The sequence below is a fragment of the Hylobates moloch genome, unplaced genomic scaffold (assembly GCF_009828535.3).
Source record: "Hylobates moloch isolate HMO894 unplaced genomic scaffold, HMol_V3 SCAFFOLD_22, whole genome shotgun sequence".
In the NCBI taxonomy this organism is placed as follows: Eukaryota; Metazoa; Chordata; class Mammalia; order Primates; family Hylobatidae; genus Hylobates; species Hylobates moloch.
Window position 1 is genome coordinate 15,406,122 of NW_026652297.1, and position 13,017 is coordinate 15,419,138.

General features: G+C 43.9%; 1 protein-coding gene across 7 annotated transcripts in view; it reads right to left on the reverse strand.

Annotated features, from left to right (window-relative positions):
* EPHB1 (EPH receptor B1) overlaps positions 1–13,017 on the reverse strand; it is a 501,064-nt gene that overhangs the window by 101,482 nt on the left and 386,565 nt on the right. For all 7 annotated transcript variants that reach the window (XM_032144100.3, XM_058433527.1, XM_058433526.1 and 4 more), the window contains 2 exons: positions 11,237–11,361; positions 2,931–3,093 (listed from right to left, as the gene is read on the reverse strand). In XM_032144100.3, coding sequence (XP_031999991.1) covers positions 2,931–3,093; positions 11,237–11,361 — 288 coding nt within the window. The remainder of the gene's footprint in view (positions 1–2,930; positions 3,094–11,236; positions 11,362–13,017) is intronic.

A 13,017-nucleotide genomic window follows, 5' to 3' on the forward strand; every position in this document is an offset into this window, starting at 1 on the left:
GCTTGGGAGATACTTACACTAAAACATAATTTTTGTTTGTCTGAAATTCAAATTTAACTGTTCATCTTATTTTTTATCTAGCAACCCTAATGAAAATATTTCTTTTTTTTTTTTTTTTTTTTTTGAGACAGTCTTGCTCTGTCACCCAGGCTGGAGTGCACTAGCACAATCTTGGCTCACTGTAACCTCCACCTCCTGAGTTCAAGCAATTCTCATGTCTCAGCCTCCCGAATAGCTGGGATTATAGGCACAAGCCACCACACTTGGCTACTTTTTGTATTTTTAGTAGAGATGGGGTTTTACCATTTTGGCCAGGCTTGTCTTGAACTCCTTACCTCAAGTGACCCACCTGTCTCAGCCTCCCAAAGTGCTGGGATTACAGGTGTGAGCCACCATGCCCACCTGACAATACTTCTTAAAGTGAGGTCCCCCATGAGCTATCAGAATTACCTGAGCCTGATTGTTAAACATGACTATTTCCAGACCCCTCCTCAGATCTACTAAATCATAACCTCTGGATGAAGAGCAGGGTATCTGCATCTTTAACAAACAGTCCAGGTGATTCTAATGTTCCCCAATGTTTGAGAACTATCCTTCAACCATGTTGGAGGAGAAAGATTTCTAAGAACAAGGATATTGGTTCTTGAAGCCTCCCACTCTCTAGAATTTTAAAGATGGAAGTCGATTTTAAAGACTGAAGGTGAATTTTCAGTTGCCCTCAGCTGAGAGCTTTCTGTAACATGTGTATTTAAAACATAAAGTTGGCAATAGAAAAATACACACAGAACCCCAATGAAGCATCCTTAACAATGTCTTTATAAATTAAAAACTTCATAATGTAATATGAAACTTGAATGATTTTTTAAAAATTAGGCAGCTACGTCAAAGATCACAACAGTGTAGCTAAGAGCAGCCCAGGGCCATAGTGGGTCTGCTCTATGTGGAGGTGACCAGCCCAAAGTGTGGCCGTTGACTCTGGGCGGGATTCCACAGGTCCTCCCTGCCCCAATGACCCTATCATTGATCAACCTTCTGACTACCTTCGCTCTGCAGACAGGCCTGCTGCCCCAGTGAACATAATCAGTACCCATGTGTGAACCTCAGTCGTAAGATAAATACTCCCAAATTTGGCCACTTACCAGAACTCTCTTACATCCAGCCCCTCTTGGATTTGCAAAACTTAACTGCCAAATGTAAAAGAAATAGCCTTCTTGGGAGAAATTTGTTACTTCTTGATTTGTCTAGCAGAATTGCCAAGAGACTAGCACTCAGAGCATTTTGAGTTTTGGGCTTTTAATCCTGTGTACCTCCTGATGCCAGAGTGCCTATAAATCTAGACAGTAAGTGAGGTGCAAAGTGAGGGACAGAGTCCTTAAGGCAAAAGAAGACAGTCTGTGTTCTTTCCATACCAGTAGCATTATTAACCTGAATTAACTGGCTCACCTCTCTACCCCATCTCACCATCCTCAAAATATGAGAGAAAGTTCACCTCCAATAAACTCAAAATAGGTTGCAAACTCCAATCCTACAGGGGCCAGATGGTTCACATCACAGCATCCAGGTTAGAAATATTGGGAAGTGGTGGGTACCATATGGAGACAGCTGCCTTTCAGCTTTAAGGCAAGGTCCTCACTCCAGAGTGCCCACCAGCATTGGCTTCTCTTACAATTTTTTCACAAGAACATCAACATCCTGATTTGTATAAGAAACCACCTGATTTTAAAAGTTTCCAATTAATTTCAAAATTATTAAAAAACACAATGTGCATCAAGATAAAATCTCAAGCCCTATCAAACACCCAGACTAAGAGCATTGGCCTAAAATAAAATGCTGCATAAGGATAGACTGTTTTATGGATAATTTAATTAATGAAGGAAAACTGGAAAGCTTTCAATTTGGGGCGTCAGGAATAGACTGACATTTGGAAAACTATCAGGAAACAGCTCATAAGTGAATTTTATATATATCTATATATATACACACACATATATATATATACACACACATATATACATATATACACATATATACATATATACATATATACACATATATACATATATATACATATATACACACATATATACATATATACACATATATATACATATATACACACATATATATACACATATATATATATAGGTACGTAGGTAGACAGATACACAAATGAGTACATAAACTATGGTAAATGGCTAGCTAAGAGAGAGAGAGTGGTGGGCACAGTTGGATAGATACATTCGAGCACAATGCTGAGGCTACTGGGAAATCAGATTTTTCAGAACTATTGAGGGGGCTGGTCTCAGAGGACTGGGGCAGATAGTGATAATAGGGAACTAATAAAACCCAGAGGTAGAAGTATATTTATGGTGATAGACTTTCTGGCCTTGAGGACACCTTGGCTGTTCTCTCTGGAGACATCTGAGCAGGACGTACTAGGGGTCACATGTGAAGTTGCTTCAAATTTCTGAGATCCCAGGTGCATGAGACTGCCACATCCCACATTTTGTCTCTCCATTTCCTCCCTGAAGACCTCAGCTCATGAAACTGGGCCATGAGCTCAGCTTTCAGACCATAAGCATGGAGGAGTGAAGTGGGTGTGAGGGTGAAACAGCAGAGGCATCTGGACCTGGATACAAAGGCAAGAGGGCACACTGGCTCCATGAGACACATAAGAGTCTCATTGCTGAAATGCAAGATCACACATGGCAAGAGACCTTTCAAAGTCAAATCCAACCAGACGTTGGGAGAGAAAGGAGCCAGACTTCAGGAAAATCTAGATGGCCCCACTGAGAGGCAAACCATTTGAAGGGAATTTCACTGGAATCCAGTTGGAGATTGGCATTTTGGCTAGTGCAGCATCTTTGGGGCTACTTCTTCTCCCACACTGCCTGGCCTGTGATTATGCCACTGCCCTCCCCGACCCTTACCGTCCGTCAGAGTCTGGAAGCACATCTTGCCACTGAACTTGCCGTAGCCAGCAACAGTGCGGGCGCGCACCTGTACCACATAAACCATGCCAGGCCGCAGCCCATCAATCCTTGCTGTGTTGGTCTGACTCCTGGCCATGGAGGAGTTGAACTCATTGTGTTCCTAAAAGAAAGAAAGGGAAAGGTTCACCATCCCATTCCTGAAGGCTACACCCCCAGCCCACTCCACCTGGAGTGCTCAGGCCCCATCAGTTCTTGGTCCTGCAGATCTGCTAGAAGTTGTCATCAGCTCCAGGCCATCCCTCTGGATGGGGACAAGAAGTCTGACCTGGGCCAAGGGAATGCAGGGTCAGGTCTGGACTGTGAGGTGGCCACACTCTGAGAAAAGAGGCCCAGGGAAATGACTGAGTGCTTAGGGACTGGCAAGGAAGCTTATAGTCATTCTCTAGTCCTCCTCTCCCAGGGTTCAGAGGTGAAATAACATAGCACATCCAGCTTTGCAAAATCCCCTCAAGTCTCTGACCTCAGCAGAAGCAAACTAGGCAACATCCATCTGCCTCCTGCCTGCCTCTCTTTGTCTTGCTTCTGCTGAGTTGTCCTGTTTTCTCTCCTGACTCAGATCTCCCTAGACACTCCCCAAAGTGGCTGTTCTACATCACTCCCCTTCAGTTCCTTCAAATGCTAAGGCAAAAGGCTTTGTGTCCACTCTGCTGAAGAGGTAGAGGCCATTCTGGACTGCCCTCCACACGTACTTCTGCCCTCACCTTGCCGCGTGTCTGAGTGTGCATCCCCCAGCTACTTCCCGCCAGCATTCAGAGCGGGCATTTACCTTCTCCCTGGAGAGTGGGCCCTGTGTCCTCATCCCCCCACCTACTCCGGATCAGCCCCATTCTCCTGTCTGTCGCTCTCTCCAGCACTTTCTGTGCTGACCTCTACAGTCCCTGTCATCTGCACACTTGGGTCCTCTGATGTGCAGAGAGTTGCTTCTGTTTTCCAGAAGCATGACTCTTTTGCCCATCATCAGTGCCCTTAAAAGGTGGCTTTTTCTCTTTGCTGCTTATCTTATTAAACACGTGATTTGTGCCTGGACTTTTGCAGCCTCCTGTCTTTCCTGATGTTCCCCATCCACCCCACCCAATGCCACACTTCTTTTCTTAAAAACTATCATCATACAAAGGCAAAACTCTTAGACATAAATGCACAGGTCCTTCATAATGAAGTCAATTCCAATCTCTCACATTCCCCTAAATCCGGCGACCACATCTTGGCCAGCAGACATTTGCTTAGGCTGTTTTCTTTGTCTAAAATGCCTCTCTCCAAGCCTCCTCTACTCTCTCCAGATTGCTTAAGCCTATGTTTCCCAAGACCTCCTCTCTTGGAAGGCTTCTCTCACCAGTATGAGCTGTGGACTGTCTACACCACTGTCATTCTGAATCACACCTCACCTCAGCACCTTCTTATATACCAGCCTGGCCTCTAATCATTTTCACATGAGCATATCTTTTCTTTGCAAAGATTCTGGGTTATCTGCAAGTATGCATGAACAGAGGCTTGAAGCCTGGGCCTGTCTTTGTCTGCACCATGAATCCTAGAAAAAAATGGGGACCTTAATGAAAATGAAGAGCTTGGATCACTAGGAGGGAGTGATCCAAGTCCCTGTGTCCCCTGTGCAGATCTGGGGTACTGAGATGAGTTCTAGGCACAATCGTTCAAGAAGCATGCTTTACAAATTGTAAACTGCATTCTCAGTAAAATGACAGAAGAAAGAGAGCTGAGCTAGGATACAGTACAGTGATAAGGAATTCCCATATAAGGAATACATTTTATGTAAATATATGTAAAGAATACAGTACAGTGATAAGAAATTCCCATTGTTTAAAATATATAAAAGCCTATTTTGCAAAGTCAAAGATGACCTGATGTGTATTTATTCACTCATTCCTTCATTTGGCCAGCCAGTTACATTTATGACACACTACTATGTCTGGGTGCTATACATGGGCTGCAGGTAAAAAGGCATGGTCCCTTTCCTCTAGGGATGTAACATCTGTGGGTGGACTGGTAAATAAACAGAAGATGACAGCAGTGTTGATTGAGTGAGTTGGCAGAGAGCAGTTCAGGGGATTGTGGGGGCACAGCAGGGGACCATCCAGCCCAGACTTCAGAGGAGATGCAGAGTGACTCAGGGAAAGGGTGACCTGAGCTGAGTCACAAAAGATGAAATAAATTAGCCACATGGATGAATGTGGAGAGTGAGAACAGAATTAAACATGCAAAAGCAAGGCCTAGAGGAGTTCAGGAGACTGCAAGTAATTGGCATATCTGAAGTGTGGGTGGCATAGAAATGTCCATAAATGATTCAGAAGCAGTTGTGAGGGACCACAGGTCCCAGGTCAGCTCAAACACACAGTTGAAAGTTACAAAGAGGCCCATTCTCACTCTAATGAAGGGGATGTCTACTGGGCTCTGGGAGAGACTGCCTGCAGAGGAGCTGCCCACCCACTATTTGATCTATTTAAACACAAGGGGATCCTCCCCACCCCCACTCAGGGATTCAGAAGAAAGGCTGTCCACTATAGAAGGGATGTCATCCAGAACTTTGATCATTTCTGTTTTGACACAGTGGAGATCTGAGATCTGAAACTGTGAAAATCACCAAGTCACCTTGCAAATAAGAATAAAATCGCATTGCTACAAAATCCAAGCAGCTGCCTGAATTCTCTGGTTTTACTAGAATCTGATGAAATCAGGCACTGGTTGATAAATGTGAAGCAGTGACTGGATAGCTGTTATTGAAAAACTGTTTTAATTACATCACTGGTATTTGGATTGTGGGGACCAAACATTACTCCATAATCACTTTATAGTCCAAACATTCTTGAAGAAGTTCAGTGATTAAAATGAATATTAGTTCTTGTTCCCCACAAAATCATTAATCAATTTCAGGCAAATCAGTAAGAGCCATGAACAAAGTTACTTTTTTAATTATTATTATTGATTGCTTATGACTGATCATAAGTATGTGGGAGACAGAGGATGCAGGATGGAGAATGCAGCTGTTGAGGGCAGAAACCATGTTTCCCTCATTTCTCCTTCCCCACCTCAAAATGCAGCTCAGTGCTTGTACCACCTGGGCGCTCAACAACTCAATGCCAAATGAATAAACAGTACACTTCGGTCCAGTTATTTGAACGAATTGATTGAGCACAAGATATTGCCAAGGTCTGAAAGAGTCTCTATGAGAAAACAATCCTAAAATTTGAAAGGTAGGAATTACCAAGACCTAAACCAGCCAGTCTTAGCCTATACACTTATTATGAAGAGCGAGTAACCATAAACGTTTAATCATTAAGACAGCTGAGAGCAGATGTAGATGCTCCTCCCATGGTTTGTCTACAAGCGCTGACACCAGGAGTGAAAAGTGCTACACGACAGTAAACAAGAGAGAGTGATGAATGGAAGCGTATTAAAATAGGGAAGGAGATGAACACGGGAAAGGCTCCGAGAGTATCATCAGCTCGATGGCATCTGAACTCTCTATTAATGAGCTGGTGGAGGAAGCAAAAGCCTCATCAATTCTATTCATAGAGTGAAACTGAAAGGGGTCCTAAGCGCAAACCAAGGGTTATGTGGAGCAGGAGACCCATGGAAGGTTTTCAGGGGTTACAAAACTGCCCTCATGGACCAGCTATCTGTTTTGATAAAGTTCCACTGGAACCCAGCCACGCCCATCGATTTGCATATTGCCTATGGCTACTTTCCTGCTACAAAGGCAGAGTCGACTATAGCAGCTGGGGCAAAAACCATATGGCCCATAAGCCTAAATTAATTACTTTCTTGTTCTTTACAGGAAAAGCTTGCTGACTCCTGGTTTAGATGAGGGGCTGGGACTTCCTTGGGGGAAGAGGAGATGGCACAAGATGAAGAAATAACGGGGTTTGCTTCTTTGGACCAAATCCAAGACATCAACAGCGCTGAATTCTATTTGTGTTTACATCTTCTAAAGACCAGGATTCGCCAACATGGCACATGTATACATATGCAACAAACCTGCACATTGTGCACATGTACCCTAAAACTTAAAGTATAATAATAATAATAATAAAGAAAAAAAAAAGAAAAGACCAGGATTCCAAGGCCACATGGAACAGGTAGGCAGATCATTCTGTTTGCAAGTATTTGGATTTATTATTAAGATACAATTTCTTATTTTGGAAGCCACACTAATTTTGAGATCCTCAGCATCCACTCTCCTATCAAGCTAAGAAGTTTCCACCACTGAAGTATAGTAAAAATGTGTAAAGTTCTGGTTCTATGACTCCCTAGCTATGACCTGTGTTGTTATGGGTAAGTCATTTAACGTTTCTATGACATAGCTCCATCATCTATAAATTGGTTATATATGTTTTCTTTCTTTTTTTTTTTTTTTTTGAGACGGAGTCTCGCTCTTATCACCCAGGCTGGAGTGCAGTGGTGCGATCTCGGCTCACTGAAACCTTTGCCTCCAGATTCAAGCAATTCTCCTGCCTCAGCCTCCCGAGTAGCTGGGATTACAGGCATGTGCCACCACGCCCGGCTAATTTTTTTGTATTTTTAGTAGAGACGGGGTTTCACCTTATTGGCCAGGCTGGTCTCGAACTCCTGACCCTGTGATCCACCCACCTCGACCTCCCAAAGTGCTGGGATTACAGGCGTGAGCCACCGCGCCCGGCTGGTTATATATGTTTTCAAGTATACACTTTTTTTCCTTTAAGGATCAGAGCTAATATATCTGTGTATATCTGGCACATAATAGATACTCAAGATATGACGAATTATCATCATTGTTTCAAAAGGCCCTCATGGGCTAATATATTTTTCTTTGGTCGTCTTAGGAATAGTTAAAGCAATGTAATGGACTTTGTAGTCAAACACTTCGTAAGTGAAGGAGCATTCCACAGTAATATACCAAATGGTAACCAATATTTGGGCAAAGAACCTTCTCTGTTACCAAGGAAAGCATTCTCTCCTCTGGAGTGGGGATAATAATATGCTTCACTGAGGTGTGGAAGCTGCTGCAGGCATTGGGCTGCTGTGTATGTGTGTCTGTTAATAATTAGTACAAATTACTAGGAAGCAGGGAGGTAGCCTGAATGGGAGAATAAGCTGCTTTTACAGCGTAAAAAGTTGAGGTTAATTACAGTTTTCAAGGGAAAGCTGTAAAGGGAAAGGTAGCAGAGGAGCTTGGGCTGGTTTGGGAGGAAGGAGCCAAGGCATACAGGCATGAGCCTCGTGGCTTCAGTGCTCGGCCTGTCATTAAGCCCTTGACCCCTGCCCTGGCTACCCACTGAAGTAACTGCTCTGGGCACAGCAGATGAGGAGGAGGAGTATATGGTCTCTAATATATTCTTTCCCTTCCTGGCACCACCACCTGCTGCAGGGCAAAGGACCCAGGCTCACTTCCCAGCTGTGGGACTCTGGACAAGGTTTCTGTTTTATTAAATTCTTTGTTTTCCTTTTAAAAACTTCTTTACCCATAGCAATGATACTAACATTTACCACACTGGCGTGTGAGGAAGAAAGATAATGTTTATAAAACCCCTGGCACACAATAGGTGCACACTGGGGAGAAATTATTACTGTTTTTCTGAGATGAGGTGTTATTTCAATAGAGCTACAAGCTTATGTGTGTGGGACAGGGACTGGGTGGACCCTTGTTAGGCCAACTCTGATGACAAAATGAGACCATGTGGTCAGTTAGTCTAAACACATTGTTCCAAAATATGTTAAAAAGTCAACATTTACTTCATTAACTGACAAAAAATATCTGGCAAGTAAGAGCCCTGAATCCAAAATGGATCAGATATAACAGATGCTTATGAATTCAGCTGGCTTAAATTATTTCCAATTCACTGAAGTAGCTGAATCAACTCCTTATAAAACTCAATATTCTTTAAGTAGAATAGAATGCCACTTAATCCTCCACCTTGCTTGCAAGTTCAGCTCTAATGGCTGAAGGGCATACCTCCTTACAGACTGGGATTGGTGATCCATCTAGACCCCCACTTTCAGGGAGGTAAACTGCTACCATTCTATAAATGTAAAACTGTGACCTAGAGTGGTTAAGTAATTGGACCACAGCTCCATGGCTGGTTAGCTGCACAGGGCACTGGAAACAAGGGCTTCTGCTTCCAGTGCAGTCATGTCTCACTATTCAGCATGGCCTCCCTGTTGCAGGGCTATAGGTCTCTGTTTCTGATCCTCTCCTTATTTCCAGTGACCCACTGCAAGACCTCACCCAGGCTCAGGACTTTCTTATCATCTACGTACTGGCAACTCCCAGAAGGATATCTTCACCCGGTCCCCTCCCTCGAACTCCAGATGTGAATCTCTTGCTGCCTATCTCACATCTCTGCTTGGCCATTTTACAAGCATTTTAGACACTGAACTGAACTTCTGTTCCTTTCCTCACATCAGATATGCTCTACCCACAGTGATCACCTTCTCAGTCAGTGCCGGCTACACTGTTCTAGTGGTTCAAGCTAAAACCTTCCCATGCCCAAAATCCAACTTGCTGGAAATCCTGTTAGCTCTGCCTTTAGCTGATCTGGAAATCAACTGCATTTCAACAGCCCTCTGCTTTTACCCTGATTACACCATCATCCTTGTTAATAATTGTAGATCTACTAAGCTCTGTTTTTAGTGGAACAGCTTAAATGATCCATCCAAAATGTAAGTTAGATCTTGTCCCTCCTCCGCTCCTCAATCTGCTATAGCTCCATATCTCACTCAGTGGAAAAGCTCCAGTCTTTTTTTTTGACAGAGTCTTGCTCTGTCACCCACACTGGAGTGCAGTGGTGTGATCTAGGCTCACTGCAACCTCCACCTCCTGGGTTCAAGTGATTCTCCAGCCTCAGCCTCCCGAGTAGCCTGCCACCACTCCTGGCTAATTTTTTGTATATTTAGTAGAGCTGGGGTTTCATTATGTTGGTCAGGCTGGTCTTGAACTCCTGAGCACAACTGATCTGCCTGCCTCGGCCTCCCAACGTGCTAGGATTGCAGGTGTGAGCCACCGCACCCGGCCCAGTCTTTAAGGCCCAACATGATGACTTCCTCTGGTAACCTCTCTCATCTGTCTATTACTTCCCCATTTGCTTGCATCACTCCAGTCATGCTGGTTTCCTTCCTGCTTGTTGAATCACCAGTCGTGATCGTGCCTCAGGACCTTTGCATAGGCTGTTACCCTTTCCTCCTCCAGATGACTGCTTCACAACGATCTTACTTTCTTCAGGTTTACTCAGATCTTACCTTCTCCAAGAGGCCTATCTCTACCCCTCTACTTAATTCTGCAACCTGCTCTTCCCCAAGCCTGACCCTCCTGATCCCATTTACCTTGCTATTTTTTTTTCTTTTTTCCTCTATGCTGTTGATTTTCTAACACACTATATGATTTTCTTATTTGTTATGTTCACTGTTTATTGTCTTTCCCTCTGTTGGAAAGTGAGCTCCTCAAAGGCAGGAATCTTTGTCTGCTTGATCACTAATATATCCTGGAATAGTGCCTGTCAAATAGTTGACAATACTTACTGAACAAATAAGTGAATGAATAGTGTGGTTTTACAAATAATGTGTTGGGTTAAAACAGAAGGCCCTGTATTTTCCTAAGATTTTCGCAAATGCTGCATTTTGCCCTGGTAAGAGGGAGGCCAGGGACCAGCTCCACCAGGCACCATTTCCCTTTTCTTGGCAGCACATGCCCCACTGTCATTCTCAGGAGCAGATGCTAAAGAGTAGTCAAGGAAAATAATATATAAATTTATATTTCTGTTAATTTTTATCTCATCGTTTTGAATGTTCACTTTATATGTTTTTCATCCTCCACAAATATATTAGTGCAGTAGTACATGCATATAATTGATACATAAATTTATTTTGGAGGTACACAAACACTTTGAAAAACACTGATCTACCAAACCACACACTCCTCTGAAGGTTCGGGGACTCCTGGCAGTTTTGTGGCATCTGCATTAGTATATCAAACACGTGACTGGAAGAATGGGACTGGTCCTTCCCAGCCAGTGAACTATCCAGATTGCAGGATGGTGGATTGGAAGTTTCTCTCCTTAGTTGGCACAGAAAGTGCCTGGGCTTTGAACAAGGCTTTTGTCAGGGCAGACCTGGATAACTCTCCCAGGGACCTTCTGACCTCTGTCACCAGAATCCTCCCCACCTCAGCAGCCTATCTCCTTTGTGCCTTCAGCTAGCAACCATCCATGGAACAGTGGCTGGCCTTGGGTCTTGCAAGCTTGCAGCTAGAGCTGGCTCACCTTCTCATAGTACCGGATCTCATAGTCCAGGATGATGCCATTGGGCTGCTCTGGCTGTGGCCATGACAAGGTGATACTCCTCATAGTGGCACTGACTTGGTGCATGATGGGAACGGTGGATGGGGCTGTGGAGAGAGAAAGAAACAGGGTAGCTGAACAGACACTCAATTATAGGCCATCTTCCAGAGGTAAGTAGGGAGAAAAATGGCATTCGGTTTGAACTCTGCTCATTCTTTATCATCAGCTGAGCTGGATCTGCAGAACTTCCTGTGGGTTTTGCAGAATCAATGGAGTTTGGATAACAGAGGAGAGAGAAGGTAGCATTTAGGAAAGGAAAGCATGTGTGCACAGGAGGTAGAATGGACATGGGACTTTCAGAGGCAGCAAGGCTTGACCAAAACAAGAGACGGTTGGAGGAATCAAACGAAAAGACAGGAGGAAAGGAGGAACACTGTAATGTTTTTGAGAAGAAGGTGTTGAAGGAACCTCAGTCTTGAAGTTGTGGGCTGAGCTATTGCAGAGATGAGAACCTGGGGCAAGAGATGATAATGAGAGAGTAGAACCAGTTGGTATAGAATTACTGTACAACAGAAAGGAGCATTCTAGCAAACATCTATTCCTGCAAGTTAGATTTTATTATACTTTAATAGGAAGAGAGGAGGTATCTCTCAAAAAGACATGAACACAGACCAACAACAGAGGTATGGTCAGTTTTCCAAATGAGGGAATTTCCAATAAGGAGTTCACAAGTATAAATGAAGAAATGATAAACAAATCAAACATTTGGGAACAAGATAATTCCAAAATCTGTAAAGTTGATTCAGAATCTCTGTTCGGAAATAATATTATTTATTTCCCAATTCAACATTTTTCACATGGTGTAAGTAAAATGAAAACAGTCTGGAAATAATAAATGAGGGCTGTCTTTCTAGGTAAAGAGGCGGGTAATGGATGAGGCTTCAATCTGTGCTCTGCTCAGGGGCTGCTCCGTTTAGTCCTGGCACTTCTGCAGTGACGAAGGTCTTTTCCTCACTCGAACTCCACTTTACAATGGTTTCTCTGGGGACCGTGGCTGAGTGACATTTACTATCCTCAATTCAAGTTAACAGATTGCCCTCAAAGACCTGGAATTACACAGCACAACTATGGGGTCACAAGTGGGCTGCTGCTTTCTCCACTACTCATTGGACCCTCAGTGAGTCCCTACTACTTGCAGCCCCTCGGGGAGAGGATGCAGAGCACTTGTTCTGAAGATGCTTCTAGTCCAGGAAAGCCACAAAGAGTTAGAAGTGTGATAAGGACTCAGAGTCAGAGTGTCCTCTGGGACCTTGAAGGCAGATATGCCCTGTTCCCATTAGAGACCTTGTGGTGGCTGTGAAATGCAACTCTCAGAGTTCCTACTCCTTAAAGAGTAATTAACTAACAGCCCCAGTTCCTGAATTCTGCAGTCCATCACCATATTCACACAGAGGCTGTGATTCCCACAGGCTGCTCCCAGTCAATGAATGAGAGCAGCAGGGATGCCATGGCAGACCCATTCCTGCGACATATGGGACTACTCTAATGGGCAACTTCCACTCAGAGATTCCCCAGTGGCCTTTCCAACACTACCTTATAACCCACACAACAGGCTACAGCTCTTCCTACCCTACCCAGTCCTCCTTCCTTCCCTCTCTCCTTTACAGAGATCAGACCTTTCTTATGGTCTGATGGCTTTCCCAGCCTCTTCTGGCTCCCATCTCATTTCCCCAGTAAATCTTTCACACATCTAATCCCATCTT